This window comes from Typopeltis vanoorti, chromosome 17, assembly GCF_054136105.1.
Source record: "Typopeltis vanoorti isolate ZY-2024b chromosome 17, IOZ_Tvanoo_1.0, whole genome shotgun sequence".
Lineage (NCBI taxonomy): Eukaryota > Metazoa > Arthropoda > Arachnida > Uropygi > Thelyphonidae > Typopeltis > Typopeltis vanoorti.
Genome location: NC_143565.1, coordinates 55,924,316 through 55,949,223, shown reverse-complemented (window position 1 = coordinate 55,949,223; position 24,908 = coordinate 55,924,316). Strand labels below are relative to the sequence as shown.

The window sequence follows — 24,908 nt, the reverse complement described above, 5'->3', positions numbered from 1 at the left end:
CAAAATATTATTAAAATGTTATTAAAATGTCAGACTTAGATTTATGCAAAATAGCTTTGTCATTACTTTGCAAAAATGGTACAAGAAAAGTAATATAAAAAAAGAGAAAATGACAAGAAAAAAAAAAAGTAATTTTATTGATTTAATCATAATGGATGCATTTTTTGAAACAAACAAGATTCTTAATAATCTATGTAAAGTAATCCTGACTTGCACAATAACAGATAGCTTGAATAACTATTCCGAAAAAATAAAGTAGAGTATGTAGTATTTTATCTAAATTATAATTACGTTTAGCTCTAGAAATAAATATATTTCATTTGTAAGTAGAAAAGCATTCAGGTGAGTCAAAGACATGCAATTAAAAATTTTTGCTTCTTCACCAAACTAGTGTAACTAGTAAGAAAGTCTTGAGTGGCAAACTTAGCAATTTGAGAATGACAGAAGTTTATTTGAGTCATGTTATTTTTCTCTAATTATTTTGTAGTTATGTTAGCATTCATCAACAGGTTTTATAAATTAATAAAAAGAAAACTATATTTATCTGCATGATTCTTTTAATGCTTTATACACAGGAACTCTGTAATAAGACTGGTTAAGTTGATATAAAAATAAAGCACAGTAGTACTTGTTTTTAATATGACCAAAACTGAAAACTTAATAATTAACTATTAATAGATCCATAACATTCATTAATTACACCCTAATTCTTATCTCCTTTCCTTCCTGTTTTAGCATCCAATTATTCTCACCTGTTGATCTAGTCAAGGTGATTAGACTGTTGTTGTTCAGGGATACATAGCAACTAAGACCGAATTAAGTGTATATATATCTGTTAAATGAGTGTGTTTCTGTGAGAGGGAAAAATCCTGCCATCCCATATAAGACAGATTATGAAAGTGATTGAAAATCATGTAACTTACTGTACTCTGCCCATTTTTGACTGTTTCATAATTGGTAAAATTGATCCCTTTTAAGATCACTATGTATAAGGGTAAATGAGAGAGAGAGAGAGAGATTCATGCATATTTACCTCTGAAATCATTTCATGCTGGTGAATGAGAACAGAAATCTAACCATAGTCAACTGAAAAATCAATTACTAACTTAGGCAGAGATATGTTAAGTGGTTTTATGCTTATTTTTTTGTTCACACATAACAGATCAGATTTCTTCTAGCCAAGAAAATAACTCACAAACTAACATTAAATTATCAAGGTAATCAACTGCAATGCAATGAGAAGCATCCAGCATGAAACAATTTCAAATGTAATGATCTTATGTTAAAATGCATGGTCAATATACATATCTTTAAGTTTCTGTCGCTATTATAATAATGCTCATGGGAAATAATTGCTTCAGTATCTATTTGCATTATTCATATAAGAATCTTCAAAGACAGCTGATGTGAACATATAAGATTTCATCTTAAGAAACAGACAATTATGCTTTCATTTGTATTTCTCAAACTAAGAAATATGTATTAAAGATAATTTACAATGATAGCATATCAACGCAAAAACATAACCAACTCTGTTGAATTTTATTGATTTGAAATGTGAAAAAGCTTATAAAAGAGCTGTTTCTGCAAAAGTATCAACTCTGAAGCAGGCTAAATGCAAATAATTTTGCTACATCACAGGTTCTTGTACCATTTATGAAACAGATGCCATGTTAGGAAAATCTAACAACAAAGCAGCCAGCACTGTCATCACGTCGGCAATATAATATAACTAGAACACTGCCATCATTAAGGAGAATCATCAATCTGTAATACATCTTCTGTTAGATCTTCATGTGGCCGCAAGCCAAAGTGAAGGAAACTTCCTTTTCTATAAGCCCAAGCCATCTGTTCAGTGGTAAAATGAATTCCAATGTCACCCCCTGCTGATACAGCTATTGCTCCTCCATGGCCTTGAACCCTGTTTTTCATATACTCTAGTCCTCCTACAACTGCATCTTGAGTTGTCATACCTATTAAAACATAATTCTTGTTAAAACAATGTTTATCTTAAAATATAAAAAACAATCTGAGAAATACAGTGTTGCAACCAAAAATCAGCAATGTCTCTATTATTCCAGAAAAGGCAACATCATAATGCAATGGATTTCATTTATGAAGAAATCATAAATGAAAATATATCCTATTTTAGGACAAGGACATTTTTAAGTATGAAATAAGAATTAATAAGAAACTTCCATGTATTCAACAGACATTTCACTGGTCTCTTTCAACTAGCGACATATCTATCATAGTGCACATGTTTACTTAATCATAGTTACAATTGCAGTGTAGACTTCACAATGTTACCTATTCAAACTTCAGTCTCCTTTTACTCCACCAGATTCTGAATCTCATTTATCTCCTGGAGCACAGTTCTACCAACACAGTACACAGCTGTAAAGGGCAGCACCTTGGACTTATTAACATTAAAATGGCAACTCAACTGTCTAAATCAAAAGTTCAATCTTCCTAAATGACTTCACATTCCTTCGCAATATCAATAAACAACTGAATGTCTTCAGTCAGTCCATATGAAATATCAATGACAAACACAATAAACAGAGATCTATGGTTGTTGCTCTTTGGAATGGTGGTTGAAACAGCTAAGATTATGAGTCCATATTATGTCTGTTAATTGCATGGATACTCTGGCTAGTTTGCCTGTTTTGCAGAATAAAACACCTGCCTCTGTATGAGAGTGGATAACTACTTTCAACTGAAAAGTGCTTATAAAGGTTGTTCACATCCTGAAGGGATTCAAGCCCAGGTCTTCACTACCATCATCAATAATCACTGGTGATGACTGAGCTATGGAATCCTAAGTTTGTGGCATACTATTGGTTCTTCAATTTCTGGAATGTTTCTCCCCATATACAACTTGTTGATATTTTTCAGACAAACAATCTTTCATATGAAATCTATTATCCATTCTTACCTCTCTTGCTACATGTTAAAATTGTACACCAACTTGACATGCAGCAAATCTGTCGAACGTTTTTTTTTTTTTTTTTTTTTTTTTTTTTTTTTTTTTTTTTTGTAAAATAATAAATAAATAAACCAGTTTCCTTCATCCAGCAAGCTAGTTCACTTTGTCATGAAATGCAAAGAGATTATTAAATCGAGACACCCCCATTGCTGACAAATGCTACGGTTAGAGAATTCTATATCTATGAACTCCAATTCTGTATTCTATTCTTAACTAATTTCTCCAATACTTACCCACAATTTCTGTCATTCAGACTGATCTATAACTGGAAAAATATGGCTTAGCATCATATTTTGTACAGACACATTTTGTTAATTTTAATCTTTCCTACTCGGCTACTTCCTAAGTTAGTACCACATGGCCACTCTCTCACTAATGGTGGCAGGGTTAACACTTCATTCAAAACTACATTCTGTGAGACTAGTTTGCCAAATCCAAAACTTAAACCTTATATTGTATCCATCACATACTGCCTAAGGTAATTATCATATAGAAAATTCTTTGCTTTCATATGCTGTTTTCTCTTTTTTTTCCTATCCATAATCAGTGTCCCTCCTCCATTAGAATCACCCTGTTCATACTTATACCACCAATACATCTAAACATTCAGCAATTATTATGTTCAATATAACCAGATCTTATTAGATATGTACCCATATACAACTTGCTTCTTAATGTGTTAAGCTTCACTGGCCTATAACAATCTATTTATTTCAATATCACATAAACAGCCTCGAAGTAGCAAATTCCTCTTTCATAATTATTATTTCCCTTCCTTCTCCACCCACATTTTTATCCCCCCTACATGATTATCATCATGGTTAATGCAGTTTTACATATGCCAATAATCTGTGGACATAGCAAACCTATCAATGCCACAACCTATGAACTCTTATTTCTGATACTCTTTGCATTAATATACAAATCAATCCACATGAAGTCCATAAGAAAACTATGTCTGAGCTGGCATTTTTTACATGTACCACCAACTTACATTGATGTATGGATGCTGTTTTGAAGAATTCACTGCTAATTACAATACTATATATATATATATAAAACATTATTTTTTTTGTACTTCCTTGCCAGTTCACAATTTGAGCAACTTTTCCTTCTCATTTTATATTTCCATACTTTTTCAGAGATGACTGATCCACTGTTTGAAGCCATCCCACCTAAACTGTCTCTCTTCACTTTTGTTTCACCTCTTTCTTGCTCTTATATAAATTTTGATTTTTCCTGACATAATGACTCTTTCACCCATGTATCTACTTTCCACAATATGCTTCCCCATGATCTTCAGTTTCACTCACACCTAACAGCACTCGCTCCAAATATCCAACACTTAACCAATCCAAATACAGCTCAATCTCTCTTAGACCATTACCAAATTCCTTTCAAATTTACTCCACACACTCCCAAACTGCATATTTTTTCTCACACAACTCAGCTATCATACCATTCATAATCTTTGCTCTCTCTCTCTCCTCACCTCACTATTGTCATACACACCTAGCCACTTTACAACTCTGCTATTATTCTTCACCAACCAAATCTTAAATCCCTTTTTTCTTGCCTTTTAAGTCATTTGTACCAAAATCAGCACTAACTCTGACAAATAGTTGTCAGAGTTAGTGGTGATTAGCCATCTGAAGTGTGCCTGGAAAAAACACATCTTGTGCATTCTTTTATCCATAACATCTATAACAATCTGCACAAGCTCATGGGTCATCCTTTGATACCACCCTCTCCCTTCCCCATGCTGATTCCCTCTCTAATTTTGATATTAGCCAATCACTTCTGCAAATACCCAGTTTTATCCTGTGAAGGGAGGATATCAAAAGATGATTATGGCCACTTCATCATCCTTTGATACTGATTTCAATCTCCTATTTTCACATCAGCCAATCACTTTTCAAATCAGCCAGTTTCAATTCTTCACACAGGATAAAATCCATTCTTCAGTTCACTCTTTATTCTCACTATTTCTCATTTAAGTTGTTCTTCCAACATACCTATATACATACCACCATTTTCCATTTCTGTTTGTTTATTCACTCCCTGAAATACTGTTTTCTTATTCAAATGTTTTGCTCTACCATCACATATTTACATGCACACACAAATACTGCAATCCTCACTTTTTTCATCCATTCTCACAGTCCACAGTTTTTCAATTTTGCAGTTTGTCCTCTGAAGAAAGTCCAACAGAAAACTCACTCACAGAGATAAGTTAGCATGCTGTCAACTTCTTTTGGATGACATTTAAAAATTCTCACCACTAACTGTACACATTACATTAAAAAGAAAAAAAAACAGAAATATTTTTATATCTAAAACTTAAACACAAATAGCTAAAAAGTGACTCCACAAAATAATTTCATCAGCATAGCGATGAATTTTCATAGATAAATAAAGTCCAATAATATATTTACTGTTCACAAATAATATATTATTTTGTCTAAACTAATGGCTACTTGACCCTATATACAATATAATACACATCGGCAGTTTGCTGACAACCTTTTTCTATCTGAAATCACATCTGTAAACACTTTTCTTCTGCATATGAATGAAAATGAACTGCGCTTTGGGATCACTAAGGATCAAAGCCAAATAACTGGGAGGAGACTCCACATTGCCTTTCAGGAATGCAGAGAACCGACTGGGACTTCTGACCTAACGTTCAATCCTCACCTTCACATGGTACACCCTGTTAGTAGGCATCTAACTGGTGCTGAATGAACAAGGATGGGCTGGCAATTTGGGACTTAACCGACCAAACTGTACCTTTTATTGGCTTAAACCACAAATGCATATGATGGTACAACATGAGATTTCATACTAGCTGGGACGTCGCCTGGTTAAACAAGGCCCCCACTGTTTTCATCAGGGAACCAGGGCGAACAGTGAAAAGTCAGCTACTGGAACAAGAGCTCCAATTCAACATTTAGAAGAAGAAGAAGAATAAACTCAACATCAGAAGAACTGGAAAAGTACCACATGGATATAACTGGCATTGTTGTTGTTGTTATGTGCCATCCAGTCGTTTTTGACTCTTGATTTTGTGAACAAATGCTCTCCATCCCACTCGGCCTCTTGTCCTTTCTTTCTTTTGTAATTGTAAGTTCAAGTTCGTAAGTTCTTTTATGTTGTCCATCCAACTCTTTTGTGGTCTTCCTCTTCTTCTCATTCCCTCACTCTTCTCCAACATAGCTGCCTTTTCCAATGATTCATCAGTTTGCATAATATGTCCAAAGTATATCAGCTCTGTTTAGCGATCATCACCTCCAAGGAGCATTCTGTCTTTATATTTTCCAAAACCTTCTTATTGATCATTCATGCATCTATAAGATTCTTAATAGTCTTCTCTACACCTATAATTCAAATGAATCAATTCACTTTCTATCTTTCTTCTTAATAATCCAGCTTTCACATCCATACATCACTAGTGGAAATACCATTGCTTTGACAATTCTAACTTTCGTGGCTACTCACACCTCTACTTTCATAATTTTTGTCAGGTTTAACATTCACATATCTCTCTCTATTATAAATTCATTTAAATTGCCAGAAGCCATCAGTTTTGTTTTGCCTTTGTAACTTTCAATCTTAACCAATAGAATCAACCACTGCGGATCTTCATTAGTTTCTCTGCTATAAGGATTGTATCATTTGCATATCTTAAATTATTTTTCTGCCACCAATCTTAATTCCAGCTGGATCTTTGTCTAAATCAGCCATTCTCATAACATATTCACTATAAATATTAAAAAGGGTAGAGCGACAGTATATACAACCCTGCCGCACCCCTTTTTTTCCACTTGAATACCATTTCTCCAAAGACTGTTTTTACTGAAGCTTCTTTGTTGTCATACAGCTCTCTTATCAAGAGAATTAAATGCTCAGGTATTCCCACTGATATCATTACAATCCAGTCTGTTGTGATCCACATAATCAAAAGCTTTCTTATAATCAATAAAACAGATGAATACTTCCTTCTGAAATTCTCTTGTTCTTTCCATAATCCATCTCATGTTTGCTATTTGGTCTTTAGTTCCTCTACCTCTCTTAAAGCCTACCTGTTCTTGTGACATTTCTCTATTCACATATGGCTCCAATCTTTGTTAGATCATTTTCAGCATAACTTTACATGTGAAATTAAAGCAATGGTTCTATAATTCTTACAATCTCTGGCATTTGATTTTTTTGGGATTGGAATGAATACTGATGTTTTCCAATCTCTAGGCCTGTATATTTTCTCCCAAACCTGTTGACAAATTTCAGTCAATATATTCACTACTTCATCCCCCCCCCCCCCCCAGCTGCTCTCAATAATCCCACTGACACACCATCAGCTCCAGGGGTTTTTCCTTTTGGCAGTTGTTCCATTGCTGACATCACTTCATTTTTCATTATCATGGGTTCCTCAACAAATTCTCCTTCAATTGACTGAGACAAAAAGGCAGGATCTTACTGAATAACAAGCATCCTAGTTTCAGACAATAATGATTAAGGAAAGGAAGGAGTAGCAACAGCATTCAACACTGAACATCAAGATAAACTTCTTGATTGTAAACAGTTTCAAGTAGTTATGTGGGCAAACTTCAAAATGGGGAAATGGACAATGAAACTTATTTGTGCTTATGGTACCAAAGGTTCTTCTAAGGAAGAAGTGGAGGAGTTTTTTTGAGTTATTAGAACAGGCAGCTGAAATAAAGAAAATGGAAAAAGTGGTCCTTGTTGGAGACCTGAACAGCAGAGTAGGAAATGAATCTCACCAGGCATACAGGAACATTTTCAGAAAATTTGGAGAAAAGGGTAAAGCTAATAATAATGGTAGGTATTTGCTGGACTTCTGCTCAGGTCTGCACTAGTCATTATTAACACCATGTTTCAATGTAAAGATGTGCACAAGTTCACATGGTGAGAAGACACAAGAAATAAGAAAGTCTCATTGACTACATAATCGTTGATAGTGATATCATAAAGCTGGTTCAGGATACAGGAGTGTATAAAGGATTTGAAATTGTAAATGACCATTACTTAATACTAAGCAGGATAAAAATGGATATCACACTGAAAAAGAACAGTATTTGAGGAATCTGATTAAATCTCATAAAAAGAATTAAAGTTGAGCAGCTTTTAAAGGTAAATTGTAGACTTAGCTATGCAAACATTATCGAAGAAAATTTGCAGCAGTTTGAAAACAAGAACCAAACCTTGGAGTCTCAATGGCAAACTCTGAAGAAAACATTGATTGATTTGGCTAGAGAGGTATGTGGTGAAGTTGTATGCAAGGATAGAAAAATGAGAAAATCATGATGGATGCAAGAAGTTAAAAAGCAATCCAGGAAAAGAAGAAAGCATACCAAAAGTTTCTAGCAAACAAGTCAACAGATACCCTAAAGGAATACAGAGAAAATTGTTAGTGAGCTAAGCTATGTGTAAAAGTAGCTAAACAAAAGTCATGGGAAGACTTTGATAAGAGTATGGAAAATAAATATCAGGAAGGTGGCAAAATGTTCTGGAGGCTATTGAAGAAGGAATACTGTAAAATGAATCAAAGATGATAAAGGTGACACGAAAACCGAAAATAAGGATGTCTGGAGAAATTACTTTGAAAGACTGTTAAATGAACCAAGCAGTGACAGAACCGTAGTAGAAAATTTTCAAGAGGAATGCAAACACGAGTACATATCAATACTTCGGGTAGAAAAAGTCATCAAAAACTTGAATTGTGGAAAGGCAGCAGGAGTAGACAATTTTGCAGTGGCTCCACTGCATAATTCAGAGGGCCTGGATAGAAAGTCAAATTCCCAATGATTGGAATAGAGCTCTCATAGCACCCATCTATAAAAAAAAGGAATAAAGCTGAATGTGAGAACTACAGAGGAATTTCTCTACTGAGTGTTTCAGGTAAGATTTATGCAAGCTACTTGAAAAGAGGTTGAGAAATATTGTGGAAGAGAAACTTGGAGAACAACAAACAGGGTTCAGGCCATCAGGCCAAATAAGATCAGATTTTCACTTTAAGACAATAGTTGAGAAATCATGGAAATATGACAAGGATCCGTACTTAAGTTTTGTAGATCTTGAAAAGGCATCCGATAAGGAGCCCAGAGAAAAGTTTTTCAAAACACTACAATTATATGGGGTGAATGGTACATTATACAGAGCAATCCACAGTTTATATTTAAGTTGTCAGTCAGCAGTTAGAATTGAAGGAAATAAAGGAAGATGGTTTGATGTAAAATCATGGGTAAAACAAGGATGCACATTATCTACACTCTTGTTCATCATTTATATGGATCGCATTATGAAAGAAAGTGGCATCGGGCCTGATATTAGAATTGGAGATGTCAAACTTAGCTCTTTGCATTACGCAGATGATGTTGTACTAAACACATCTAGAGCAAGTCTCCAGGATTCTCTAACTAAATTGAACAACAGCTATTACAAATTTTGGATGAAAATCAGCAATAAAAAGACCAAAACTATGAAAAAAGGCAGGAGCATAGACTTCAGCTGCACTCTGAATGGAGATCCTATAGAACAAGTAAAATATTTCAGCTTTTTATGCACAGTTTTTAGAAATGGCAGGTTAAATCTGGAAATAGACAACAAAATAAGCAAAGCTGGTATGGTGGGTAGCCAGCTGAATAAATTTATATGGAATAAGAGAGAGAAATTAGCCAAAACACCAAACTAGCAGTATACAAGACCGTTTTCAAACTTGTTTTAAGTTGGATCTGAGAATTGGGTTAGAAATAAAGAACTTGATCAAAGACTAGAGATCACAGATATAAAGATCCTGAGAAAAATTAGGAGAGTGAATCAATGGCAGAATTATATTAGAAATGAAGATATTAGAAAGAAACTTGACATTATTAGAATTCAAGAATGGGTGAGGAAACGTTAGCAAAACAGGTGTCTAATGCCAAGATGGCAGGAAAGAGACCCAGAGGAAGACCAGAGTCTAGGTGGGCTGGTTCAGTTAAAACTGACTTAGAAGAATGAAATGTTAGATATGACAAATATAGGCAAGCTTACCAATAATAGACTAGTTTGGAAGAAAACTGTGGATAGGAGATTAATCATCAAATTCCTGCCATGTGCCCACAAGGGGTGTACAGGATATGATAGTACTACATGAAAAAATTATATCATTACTAACTTCCTCTCTACAATTTTCCTCCAAATCAGTCTGTTACTTGTCAAGACTCCAACATTATCAGATCTTATATTTCTATTATTTTTATTCCTTCACTTTGAATTTCTCACCATTCCTTTCTACGCTATCTGCTTCGACCTATTATATTCTAGTTTCTTCCCCGTTGCTAGAGTAACTGACGCTCGTGACGTCATACGGATTGATTCTGTCATACGGGTTCTTCATTAAAATGTTTGCCGATATAGCAGTTAACATGTGCTTCTGTTCAGAGGTAAATAACTTCGCTAAAATATATTATTCATACCTTTTGTCAGTATTTTCTTGAGCCATGCTTTCAATATTCTCCTCGTAGTAGAGAAACTAGTTTTGGAATTGCTATGCTGTTAATAATAGTAAGCATACGCTCTAAATCACATCAATTATTGCCAATTTCATATCAATATTTCACACTCCGATATACATTATAAAATATATTTTTAGAAATAATTGTTTAAACCAACACCTATTTCACTTGAATAAATTTTCCCGAAATATATTAGCATGTTGGTATGGAAATATATCTAATGTGTGGGACTTGAATGAATACATATTTAGCAAAGGTTTAACATCCAGGTGGATATATTGCAGTAACAAATGTGACTGGCTGATATTGAAGCAGAGGTGTGCACTGTCTTACAGAGCCTTGATACGAATACAGCTATGGGATTAGATGTGGCTGGGATACTTTCAGCACCTATGACCATATTGTTTGAGTATCAACTCTCGGTGAGTCCCAAGAGAATGGAAAGAGGTCAAAATGATTCTCTTGCATAAAGGAGGACTCCAAGACAGAAGTAGCAAATTATTGAGTGATCAGCACCTTATTTCAGGCATGGTGGTCAAGATATTGGAAAAGTTGGTTAAAAGCAAGATTCTGAAACGGGTATAAAAATCAGATACTTTATGTGAGGCAGCATGGTTTTGTGATAGGTAGGTATGCTCACTTTTTATAATAACCTAACATCAGAATTGGATAAACGGAGTGCTTATACAATGATACTGCTAGATTTTGCAAAAACATTTGACAGGGTACTGCACAGAAGTTTGTTACGTGAATTAGAGCAAATGAGCAAATGGGCTTGGATAAAAGGGTGGCTGTGGAAATGGGCTGGACATCTATCCAGAGGAGAAGACAGGTGATGGACCACAATTGTTTAAAGCAATACATATTTCATTTGAATAAATTTTCCAGAAATATATTAACATGTTGGTATGGAAATATATTTCAATAGAAGGAGTGGATATACATCAGAGAGTAGTTTATGGAGGAGAGGGTGTGTGACTATCGGTGTACCACAGGGCTCTGTACTCAGGCCACTGCTATTTAACTTGTAAATTAATAATATGAGATAATGATATGAGGGGAAATATTTAGTTATTTGCTGATGATGTAAAGTTAGATAGAGAAATGGCTAATAAGGGTTATGTGAAGATCCTGCAGGATCTTCACAACAGCTATGGATTAGATGGGGCTGGGATACTTTCAGCACCTATGACCATATTGTTTGAGTATCAACTCTGGGAGAGTCCCAAGAGAATGGAAAGAGGTCAAATAATTCTCTTGCATAAAGGAGGACTCCAAGACAGAAGTAGCAAATTATTGAGTGATCAGCATCTCAGGCATGGTGGTCAAGATATTGGAGAAGTTGGTTAAAAGCAAGATTCTGGAACGGGTATAAAAATCAGATACTTTATGTGAGACAGCATGGTTTTGTGAAGGGTAGGTCATGCCTCAGAGATTTACTCACTTTTTATAATAACCTAACATCAGAGTTGGATAAAGAGATTGCTTATACAATGATACTGCTAGATTTTGCTAAAACATTTGACAGGGTACTGCACAGAACTTTGTTACATGAATTGGAGCAAATGAGCTTGGATAAAAGAGTGGCTATGGAAATAGGCTGGACATCTATCCAGAAGAGAAGACAAGTGATGGACTATAATTGTTTAAAGCAATGCATATTCTTCTTGAATAAATTTTCCGGAAATTTTCAAGAAGAAAATCAACCAGAAATGAACTTGGAGAAGCCCAAATGGACAAACTTTCAATAAAATAGACTTCATCCTCTCCAACAGAAGATATATAATAAATAATACTGCAGTGCTTAATAGATTTAATACAGGAAGTGACCACAGACTAGTAAGGGCAAAAGTATGGATCAACAAAAAATAGGAAATTAATAAGCTCATAAGAAAAAAGTCCAATTTAGTGAATCTACAAAACCTCTACCACAATAAAAGCTGTTATAGAAAATGAACTAAAAAAAAAGTTAAACACAGCTACTACCATCGATGATGCTAATGAAATCTTAACAAAATCTATCTTGAATTGTGCACTAGAAATAGGAGGTGTAAAAAGGCACCAACGAGAGGAAAAACTAAGACAGGAAACCTTAGATCTGATGAAGAAAAGAAGAGATTTGAATGACAGCAATAAAATAGAATATGCGGAAATTTGTAAAACTATACGTAAAAGGATGAAACGTGAAATTAGATCGTATAATACTAGGAAAATTAAAGAAACAATAGGAAACAATAGTAATAAGAAGATCCTAAGACAAACATTATCAGTTGGAACAAAGGAAATAGGTGCTGTAAGAGGAAATATTGGTGAACTTATAAAAAATAGAGATGCAATAATCAAAAGAATCCAGGAATTTTATACTGCAGTCTATAAAGACAAAGACCTAGACATACAAGAATCATCTATGGATAACTCGAGTGAGGAAGAACATGATGCCCCTGAGATCTTACAAGGTGAAGTGGAAATGGCACTGCGGGAAATGAAGAATGGAAAGGCCCCCAGGAGAAGATAGAATTATGGTAGGCTTGTTAAAACTGGGCGGAAGCCCTGTCACCAAACAGCTGACTAAACTCTCTAATAAATACCTAAAACTGAGAAAAATTCCAAAAAATTAGAACAATTCACTTCTAATATTAATTTTTAAAAAGGACAATAAGGAAGTTTTCAGATTCAGATTTTCAGATTTCTTCCAGTAGCTGACTTTTTGCTGTTCGCCCGTTCCCTGGAGAAAACAATGAGAAAAATCTGAAAACAAACCCCAACTCAACACCACCAGAGTTAAAGATTGGTACTATCAACGTAAGAAGCCAGAATGGCAAAGAAATGGAGCTAGCTGAGGAATTAGATAAGTACCAGATCGATATAATAGGGGTGACTAAAACAAAAAAGACCAAAACTGGTGAGATCTTATTGAGCAATAAATACAAAATGTTATATTCAGGCAATGACAATCAAGGAAAAGAAGGGGCAGCCGTAGTATTCAACACAAAATACGAGACTAATCTTCTTGAATGGCAGTCAGTCTCAAGTAGAGTAATGTGGGCAAATACGAGAATGGGGAACTGGACAATGAGACTTATTTGTGCCTACGGTCCCACAAAAGGTTCTACTAACTTAGAAGTGGAGGAACTTTTGAGGCTTTAGAAAAAGCAACTGACACAATGAAAAAGAAAAAATTGATCCTTGTTGGGGATCTAAATAGCAGAGTAGGAAATGATTGTCAGACATACAAAAATATTTTGGGAAAATTTGGAGAAAAGAGCAAAGCTTATAATAATGGCAAATATCTGTTGGATTTCTGCTCAGGACATGGACTGGTTATTACTAACACCATGTTCCAACATAAAAATGTGCACAAATTCACATGGAGAGAAGAGGCTAGGAATAAGAAAAGTCTCACTGACTATGTTACTGTTGATAGTGATGTTTTCTCCCTGCTGCAGGACACCAGAGTGTACAGAGGATTTGAAATTGGTAGTGATCACTATTTAGTAATTAGCAGGATAAAATTAAATTTCATATAGAAAAGAATAACATGTAAGAAAGTTTTAAAGCAAATAAAAGTTGAGCAGCTCTCAGATGTGAACTGTAGACTAAAATACACAAAGATTATTGAAAAAAAAATGAAAGAGTTTGAGAACAGGAATCAAACCTTGTAGATTCAGTGGCAAACTCTGAAGAAAACATTGATTGATTGTGCCAGAGAGGCATGTGGTGAGGTTGTCTGGAAGGATAAAAAAATCAGAACTCCCTGATGGCCACAGGAAGTTAAAGAGGCAGTGAAGGAAAAGAAGAAAGCATATCAAAAGTTCCTGTCAAATAAGCCAGCTTGTGCTCTGAGAGAATATAGAGACAAATGCAAGAATGATAAACACTGTGTAAAACTAGCTAAACAAAAGTCATGGGAGGACTTTGGCAAGAATATAAAAAATAAATATCAAGAAGGTGGCAAAATATTCTGGAGGTTGTTAAAGAAGCATAGGAATGGAGGATAGAGTGCTGAAAAAGGAGTTACAGATGATAAAGGTGACATGAAAACAGGAGAAAAAGATATCCTTGAAGTATGGAGTAATTACTTTGAAAAACTGCTAAATGAAACAAGCAGTGATAACAGCACAGTGGTAAAAAACACTGTCCAGGCATGCAGTCAGGAATACATATCCATACTTGAAGTAGAAAAAAGCCATCAAAGGATTGAAATGTGGAAAGGCAGCAGGAGTAGATGATATTCGACCAGAAATGCTAAAGTATAGTGGTATAAGAGTCTTACAGTGGCTGCACTGCATAGTTCAGAAAGCCTGGACAGAGGGACGAATTCCTGATGATTAGAGTAGAGCCTCTCATAGAAACCATATATAAAAAGGGAAATAAAACTGAATGTGAGAATTACAGAGGTATTTCCCTGCTGAGTGTTCCTGGCAAGATCTATGCAAGTATACTTGAGAAATGGTTGAGAAGAATCGGTACAGGATTAACAAAAGATCGCGCAACCGAAAGATAAAAGCATAGCTGACAATCGAGTTGAAATGCTAACTCTCTTCAACCAAATTCCATATGTGAAACTGCCGTAACATTCATTATATATATATATATATATATATATATATATATATATATATGTCCGTGCGGTTAGCCTAGTGGCTATGTGCTTCGTAACCATATGCCTGGGGAAGGAGTGTCCTAGGTTCGAATCCCGTCGGTGACGTGAGGAGATGAAGGATCTTCCTCAGCCATTGCCAAGTTAGCCAGTCTTGGGGGTGGACAGCAGGGTTTCTTCCCCAGTTTATTCTGGAGGTTTTTCATCCCGCAAAGCAGGAAAACTGGCCTTGAGATATCAACACTACAGGCCATAGTATACACCGGGGCATAAGGCTGACCACCTTATCCTGTAAATGGAGTGAGGTCCGATGATCAATGGACCCTCGACACCGCAAGGTAAAAGAGGGTATAAAGAAGATGATGATGATGATATTTCTATCGTCTAAGTACACTTTGTACTGTATCAATCCACCTATATCTTGGTCTTCCTCTGGGTCGTTTTGCTGCCAACCTGGTAGACTCTCATATCTGCGGTCTCTAGTCTTTGGTCAAGTGTTTTACTTCTGACCCAGCTCTCAGACCCATAAGTTAAAACTGGTTTGAACACTGTCTTGTATACAGCTAATTTAGTGTTCCGACTAATTTCTCTCTTATTCCATAGGAATTTATTCAATTGACTTCCCACCATACCAGCTTTGCTGATTCTGTTGTCTATTTCTATATTTAATTTACCATCTTCACTAAAAATTATGCCTAAGTAGCTGAAATGTTTTACTTGTTCCACAGGTTCTCCATTCACAACACAGTTGACATTTTCAATGATTCTGCCTATTTTTATTGTCTTTGTCTTTTTATTGCTGTCCCTCATACCATATCTATTACAACAGCTATTCAATTTAGTCAGAGAATCTTGCAGACTTGTAGAGGATTTATTTAGAAGTATAACATCATCTGCATAAAGCAAAGAGCTGACATTAACATCTCCAATTTTGATATCATGTTTAATATCACTTTCCTTCATAATGTGATCCATATAGATAATGAATAACAGAGGGGATAATGTACATCCTTGTCTCACACCAGATTTAACATTAAACCATCTTCCTGTACTTCCTTCAATTCTAACTGCTGACTTACAACTCAAATAAAGACTAAGTATTGCTTGATATAATGCCCCATTGACACCATATAACTGCAGCGTATTGAATAGCTTCTCTCTTGGCACCTCTTATCATATGCCTTTTCCAAATCGACAAAACTTAAATACAGATCTTTGTTATATTCCCATGCTTTCTCGACTGTTTGTCGTAAAGTGAAGATCTGATCCTGACAGCCTCTGTTTGGCCTGAATCCAGCTTGTTCTTCACCAAGCTTTTCTTCCACAATTCCTCTCAACCGTTTCTCAAGTATACTTGCATAGATTTTGCCAGGAACACTCAGTAGGGAAATACCTCTGTAATTCTCACATTGAGTTTTATTTCCCTTTTTATATATGGGTACTATGAGAGCTCTACTCTAATCATCGGGAATTCGTCCCTCTGTCCAGGCTTTCTGAACTATGCAGTGCAGCCACTGTAAGACTCTTATACCACTATATTTAGCATTTCTGGTCGGATATCATCTACTCCTGCTGCCTTTCCACATTTCGAGCCTTGGATGGCTTTTTCTACTTCAAGTATGGATATGTATTCCTGACTGCATGCCTGGACAGTGTTTTTTACCACTGTGCTGTCATCACTGCTTATTTCATTTAGAAGTTTTTCAAAGTAATTACTCCATACTTCAAGGATATCTTTTTCTCCTGTTTTCATGTCACCTTTATCATCTCTAACTCCTTTTTCAGCACTCTCTCCTCCATTCCTAAGCTTCTTTAACAACCTCCAGAATATTTTGCCACCTTCTTGATATTTATTTTCTATATTCTTGCCAAAGTCCTCCCATGACTTTTGTTTAACTAGTTTTACACAGTTTTTAACTAGTTTCATTCTTGCATTTGTCTCTATATTCTCTAAGAGCACAAGTGAATTATTTTACAGGAACTTTTGATATGCTTTCTTCTTTTCCTTCACTGCCTCTTTAACTTCCTGTGTCCACCAGGGAGTTCTGATTATTCTATCCTTGCAGACAACCTCACCACATGCCTCTCTGGCTGAATCAATCAGTGTTTTTTTCAAGGCCTGCCACTGAATCTCCAAGGTTTGGTTCCTGTTCTCAAACTCTTTCATTTTTTCTTCAATAATCTTTGTGTATTTTAGTCTACAGTTCACATCTGAGAGCTGCTCAACTTTTATTCACTTTAAAACTTTCTTACATGTTATTCTTTTCAATATGAAATTCAATTTTATCCTGCTCAAGACTAAATAGTGATCACTTCCAATTTCAAATCCTCTGTACACTCTGGTATCCTGCACCAGGGAGAAAACATCACTATCAACAATAACATAGTCAATGAGACTTTTCTTATTCCTAGCCTCTTCTCTCCATGTGAATTTGTGCACATTTTTATGTTGGAACATGGTGTTAGTAATAACCAGTCCATGTCCTGAGCAGAAATCCAACAGTTATTTGCCATTATTATTAGCTTTGCTCTTTTCTCCAAATTTTCCCAAAATATTTTTGTATGTCTAACAATCATTTCCTACTCTGCTATTTAGATCCCCAACAAGGACCAACTTTTCATTTTTCATTGTGTCAGTTGCTTTTTCTAAAGCATCAAAAAATTCCTCCACTTCTACCTTAGTAGAACCTTCTGTGGGACCGTAGGCACAAATAAGTCTTATTGTCCAGTTCCCCATTCTCATATTTGCCCACATTACTCTACTTGAGACTGACTGCCATTCAAGAAGATTAGCCTCGTATTTTGTGTTGAATACTATGGCTACTCCTTCTTTTCCTTGATTGTCATTGCCTGAATATAACATTTTGTACTTATTGCTCAGAAAGATCTCACCAATTTTGGTCTTTTTTGTTTCAGTCACCCCTATTATGTCGATCTGGTACTTATCTAATTCCTCAGCTAGCTCCATTTCTTTGCCATTCAGGCTTTTTATATTGATAGTACCGATCTTTATCTCTGGTGATGTTGAGTTGGGGTGTGTTTTCAGATTTGTTCCAGTAGCTGACTTTTCGCTGTTCGCCCTGGTTCCCTGGCAAAAACAACGGGGGGGGGGCTTGTTTAACCAGGCGACGCCCCAGCCGGCATGAAATTTTGTCATGTTGTACCATCATTTTCTATTTTGGTTTAACCAATAAGAATACAATTTGGTCGGCTAAATCCCAAATTGCCAGCCCATCCTCGTTCGTTCAGTATCCAAGTAGATACCCAACAGGGTGCACCACGAGAAGGTGAGGATTGGACATTAGGTCAGAAGCCCTGGTCGGTTCTCCGCATTCCTTTAAAGGCTAAGTGGAGGTCTCCTCTCAGTTATACAGCTTTAATGTAAACTTAATCATGTGGTGCTGTCATAGTAATCTGAACTCCCCCTTGGGGATATATATCAGGAAATTGATGATGATAAAAATAATCTAGGAAAATCATATGAAAATTAAAAAAAAAAATAATAATATAAACTTTGGTATTGAATTTTTAATAAAATCTGAAATGAAATATTTTGCTAACTAATTTTAGGTTTCTGTGGCTTGAAATGTTCATAATTAGTGTCAGGTGAGAAACATGTCAAACTTTTAAGAAAGACAATATTTAATTACTAGTTTTGTCCATCATTTTATGTACATCTTCGGATTGAACACAAATAGAAAAAAGTATTAATAAGTGGTATACTTTGAATGAACACAAGCCAAATGTTAAAAATAGCATCAAGATGTCAGACGTGTGGCTCATTGTTACCGTGTGCTTAGTAACTTCCCTCATAAACTAATTTGCTAATATGCAAGGTGTTTGATATGTTCTGACCCAAGCTGATTTGTTTCAGATGAGACCTTGGTTTTTATTACATTGGGTTGAACATCATATTATTTTGCTAGAATATTTAAATATTCTAGCAAAATAATATGATGCTAGATAAAATAATATTCTAGCAAAATAATACCCCCCCCCCGTTGTTTTTGCCAGGGAACCACGGCGAACAGCGAAAAGTCAGCTACTGGAACAAATCTGAAAACAAACCACAACTCAACATCACCAGAGTTAAAGATCAGTACTATCAACATAAGAAGCCGGAATGGCAAAGAAATGGAGTTAGCTGAGGAATTAGATAAGTACCAGATCAACATAATAAGGGTGACTGAAACAAAAAAGACAAAAATATGGTGAGATCTTTCTGAGCAATAAATGCAAAATATTATATTCAGGCAATGACAATCAAGGAAAAGAAGGAGTAGCCATACTATCCAACACTAAATACGAGGCTAATCTTCTCTTGAATGACAGGCAGTCTCAAGTAGAGTGATGTGGGCAAATATCAGAACGGGGAATTGGACAATGAGACTAATTTGTGCCTATGGTCCCACAGAAGGTTCTGTTAAGGTAGAAGTGGAGGAATTTTTGAACTTTAGAAAAGCAACTTTTCGAGAAACAATTTAGAGAAAGCAACTGACACAATGAAACAGAAAAGTTGGTCCTTGTTGGGGATCTAAATAGCAGAGTAGGAAATGATTGTCAGACATACAAAAATATTTTGGGAAAATTTGGAGAAAAGAGCAAAGCTAATAATAATGGCAAATACCTGTTGGATTTCTGCTCAGGACATGGACTGGTTATTACTAACACCATGTTCCAACATAAAAATGTGCACAAATTCACACGGAGAGAAGAGGCAAGGAATAAGAAATGTCTTCTTGACTATGTTATTGTTGATAGTGATATTTTCTCCCTGGTGCAGGACACCACAGTGTACAGAGGATTTGAAATTGGAATTGATCACTATTTAGTCTTGGACAGGATAAAATTGAATTTCATATTGAAAAGAATAACATGTAAGAAAGTTTTAAAGCAAATAAAAGTTGAGCAGTTCTCAGATGTGAACTGTAGACTAAAATAAACAAAGATTATTGAAAAAAAAATAAAAGAGTTTGAGAACAGCAAACAAACCTTGGAGATTCAGTTGCAAGCCTTGAAGAAAACACTGACTGATTCAGCCAGAGAGGCATGTTGCGAGGTTGTCTGTAAGGATAGAAAAATCAGAACTCCATGGTGGACAAAGGAAGTTAAAGAGGCAGTGAAGGAAAAGAAGAAAGCATATCAAACGTTCCTGGCAAATAAGTCAGCTTGTGCTCTTAGAGAATACAGAGACAAATGTAAGAAAGCTAAACACTGTGTAAAACTAGCTAAACAAAAGTAATGGGAGGACTTTGACAAAAACATAAATTCATATTTATAGATTTAGGGACACAAAAACATACATGTTGAAAAGATTATTTTATTAATTATTAATAAAATACCACTTGACGTTTCGACCTCTGTATTGAGGTCATCATCAGAAGGATACATGCGTATAGGGAACCAAGCTACATGCTCTAGCCTTGTATACAGGTAAGCTGAATCTACATTGTTAATTAATCTTTTTCTCTAGCGATAATCAAATAAAATAACAAAAATAAATAAATAAATAAATAAATAAAAAATAAAAAAATACAATTTAAAAAGAAAAATGAATAAAAAAGAAATAAGTAAATAAATAATAAGCTAAAAATAAAATACAAATACAATAAACTGCTAAAGTCCTCATGTATTAATATTCTTCTGGATTCGTACAGTTCTGATTGTCATAATATGATTTCCTTTAGTTGTTTTCTTCGGCTTGTTTTGGTTGTTATACAGGTTGTAGATGGGTTCCCCACATTCTTGGAATGGTTATGCCATCATTTTTGTTTAGATTTGGTTATGTTTGAACATTTCACAAGCTTCTTTAAATTTCCTCTCGAACTAGGTTCTGGTGCGGTGTAGGGACTTGGTATTTTTCCAATCAATTCTGTGGTATGTTTTGAGTGCGTGGTCAGAAAGGCCTGTTTTTCCAAAATGGAGGTATTTAATGTGTTGTTTGTGTTCGTCTTTCCTAATCGGGATAGTTCGCCCTGTTTCCCCTATGTATGGTATGTTACATGTGCACTGTATTTTGTATATCCTGGGTGGGCTAGGTGTGGAAGAGGATCTTTAGAAGAACTGAGCAGATTCTTAACTTAGTTAGGGATTTAAAACTGGTATTGATGTTGTATTTGTGTAGTGTTCTTTCTATTTTTTCAGAAATGCCTCTAACATAAGGAATAGCAATAGCATTCTTGAAATCTTTTTTGTTCTTACTGGTATCTCTGTGGAGGTTCTTGTGAATAGTTTTTTTACTGTATCCATTTTTTATAAATGTTTGGTTGATGATCTTGTATTCCTGGTTTAGAGCTTGTTCGTTTGAGCTCTGTGTTTAAGGGTGCTTGTGACAGCTAGTTTTTGTGTTGGGTGGTGGTAAGAATTTTTGTGTATGTACTGGCCTGTGTGTGTGTGTGTGTGTGTGTGTGTGTGTGTAGGTTTGCGGTAGACTGAGAAGGAGAGACAGCCAAAGGGAAGACGTGTGACGAGTATGTCTAGGAAAGGAAGAGAGTTGTTTTTTTCTATTTCAATGGTGATTTGGATACTATGTTTGTGTTGTTTGTTTACGTGGCTAAGGAATGTATTTAGTGCTTTGCAGCTGTGGGGTCAAATGGCGAAAATATCGTTGACGTATCTGAGCCAAATTTTGGGCTTTAGACATGCTGTCTTTAGAGCACGTTGCTCAAAGTCTTCCATATAAAAGTTAGCTATTGCGGGGGAAAGCGGTGAGCTCATGGCTGTACCTGCTTTTTGAAGGTAAAAATTGTTTTGCCACACGAAATATCCAGAGCAGAGTATGTGGGCAAAGAGGGTCATGATGTCGTGTGGAAATATGTTCTGTAAGAGCAAGATAGTATCACTGATTGGGACATTGGTAAAAAGGGAAGTTATGTCAAAGCTAATAAATCTTGGTCATTGAGTGTAATGTTTTTCATTTTATTTATGAAATGTTGTGTATTTTCTATGTAGGAAAGCAACTTACCTACCAATTCCTTGAGTGTGGCCACTAATTTGGCTGTCGATTCCTTCAACAATCAGACGTAACGGTGTGTCTGCTTTGTGTATTTTTGGCAGGCCTTAAATTCTGGGCACGCAGACATAATGAGGTATTAATTTTTTTTTGTTGTTTCTTCCGACCAAGTGTGCACGGATTTGATTAATTCAGTTGTTTTCTTTTTGATACATTTTGTGGGGTTGTAGTTTACCATTTGGTAGGTGTTGCGGTCCGATATCAAATGGTTTATTTTTTCTATGTATGTTGTCCGGTCTAAAGCGATAGTGGCATTACCTTTATCTGCTTTCGTGATTATAATGTGTTGGTTATTTTTTTAAGGATCTAATGGCGAGATTTTCAGTTTTGTTTCGGTTGCTGCTTAGTTTTTTGTTTGAATTTAGTATACACGATGTTTCCATGCATATTTTATCAGCTGGATTGGTGGGGAGGGATCTTAAACCTCTCTCGATGTGATAAATGATATCAAGTTTGTTCACTGACCTCAGAGCAATGGCGTAGTTTGGCCCTTTCTTCAGCAGTGAGAGTTCACCTTAGGTGAGATTGTGGTTTGATTGGGTGATAATCAAGCTGTGGTCCGATGGTGGTTGCTTGCTCCTTGTGAAGTCGGTTTGTGATTGGCTGTTCCTTTCGTTATAGCATCCTGATTGTCTTGTGCTTTTACGTTCTTGTAGTGCTTGAAATTTCATTATTAATTTTTCTTTGTTTTTCAGTAATCGGTCCTTGGCCGAGTCGTCTGTGATCCTGTGTAAAATCTCCCAAATTTCTGGATTAACGTAGTCGGATAGCTCTAATTTAAGTTGTAGAACTTTGGCTTGGGTAGATGCTAGGTTTTTCATGCCTCGTGGATTTGTTCTCTTAACAAAGCTTTTTCCAACAGGGCATAAATACGGAGCGCTTTAGCTGATTTACACTTCTTCTTTAGTTTAATGCAGTTGGGTATTAAGTTGCTGTCTCTACACCATTTCAAAAGGCTAGTCGATTCGTTAACAAGAAAAAACGTATCTTTAGCTTACCGTAGAGGCAGCACTGCTTGTGGGTCACATCTTTATGGATTATGATGATTCTTTCTTTTAAGGTTACAGGGTGATCAGCATTCATATTTATAGATTTAGGGACACAAAAACACACGTGTTGAAGAGATTATTTTATTAATCATTAATAAAATACCACTTGATGTTTCAACCCCTGTATTGAGGTCATCATCAGAAGAATACACGCATATAAGGAACCAAGCTACAAATACACAAAGCAGACACACCATTACGTCCGATTGTTGAAGGAATCAACAGCCCAAATTATCACTTAGCCAAAAAATTAGCGACAACACTCGAGGTCATTCCCCTTCCTACATAAAAAATACACAGCATTTCATAAATAAAATTAAAAACATTACACTCAATGACCAAGATTTATTAGTCAGTTTTGACATAACTTCCCTTTTCACCAATGTCCCGATCAACGATACTATCTTGCTCTTACAGAACATATTTCCAAACGACATCATGACCCTCTTTGCCCACATACTCTGCTCTGGATATTTCGTGTGGCAAAACAATTTTTACCTTCATGGGCTCCCCCCCCCCCCAATAGCTAACTTTTATATGGAAGACTTTGAGCAACGTGCTCTAGAGGCAGCATGCCTAAAGTCCAAAATCTGGCTCAGATACATCGACGATATTTTCACCATTTGGCCCCACGGCCATGAAGCACTAAATACATTCCTCAGCCATCTAAACAAACAACACAAACGTATCCAATTCACCATTGAAACGGAAAAAACAACTCTCTTCCTTTCCTAGAGACACTCATCACATGTCTTCCCTCTAGCTGTCTCTTCTTCTCCGTCTACCGCAAACCTACACACACAGGCCAGTACATCATACACAAAAATTCTTACCACCACCCAACACAAAAACTAGGTGTCATAAGCACCCTTAAACACAGAGCTCAAACTTTTGTTCAAGCGAACAAGCTCTAAACCAGGAATACAAGATCATTAAAAAAAAATTTATAAAAAAATAGATACAGTAAAAAAATTATTCACAAGATCCTCCACAGAGATACCAGTAAGAACAAAAAAGATTTCAAGAATGCTATTGCCATTCCTATGTTAAAGGAATTTCTGAAAAAAATAGACAGAACACTACACAAATACAACATCAAAAACACCTTTAAACCCTTGACTAAGTTAAGACACCTACTCAGTTCTTCTAAAGATCCTCTTCCACACCTAGCCCACCCAGGGGTATACAAAATACAGTGCACATGTAACATACCATACATAGGGGAAACAGGACGAACTATCCCAATTAGGAAAGATGAACACAAACGACACATTAAATACCTCTGTTATACCCTGATAAGTTAGAATATTAAAATTCATCTTATCATTGTCTAACAGAGCAAACACCCAATAAGAAACATAAAAATATGCTTGGTATCTAGGTATGAGTAGTTTTGAATACATTAATAAGAAAAGAATAGAAAGAATTGTAAAGTAATGAGATGTTATTTACTTGTTATAAAAGAAAGGAATATGTAGAAAAAGTGTGCAAATATATATTGTGTATAATTTAATACTGAATTAAGGTCAACATTATCTTTAGTATGAATTAATCTTTATTGTGAAAATACATGCAAGAACCAGACCAACATAATCTGGGTAAACGTAAACTCTAAGTTCGGAGAGCAAAGCAGACAGTTGCCCCAAGTGGTCTCGTGCTCGCGAAACGTGATTAGAAGTGGCGGGAGACAATCGGACAATATGAGGTCAGATACACGTGACGACGAATTCTACGTGCCATG

The 24,908-nt window shown here is 35.6% G+C and overlaps 1 protein-coding gene across 3 annotated transcripts in view; it reads right to left on the bottom strand.

Moving 5' to 3' along the window:
• Window positions 1-1,519: 1,519 nt before the first annotated feature.
• The window catches only part of LOC150097409 (isoaspartyl peptidase/L-asparaginase), a 126,770-nt gene continuing 103,381 nt past the window's right edge, over window positions 1,520-24,908 (bottom strand). For all 3 annotated transcript variants that reach the window (XM_090407559.1, XM_090407560.1, XM_090407558.1), the window contains one exon: window positions 1,520-1,973. In XM_090407559.1, the coding sequence (XP_090263685.1) occupies window positions 1,750-1,973 (224 nt within the window). In that variant the 3' untranslated portion in view covers window positions 1,520-1,749. The remainder of the gene's footprint in view (window positions 1,974-24,908) is intronic.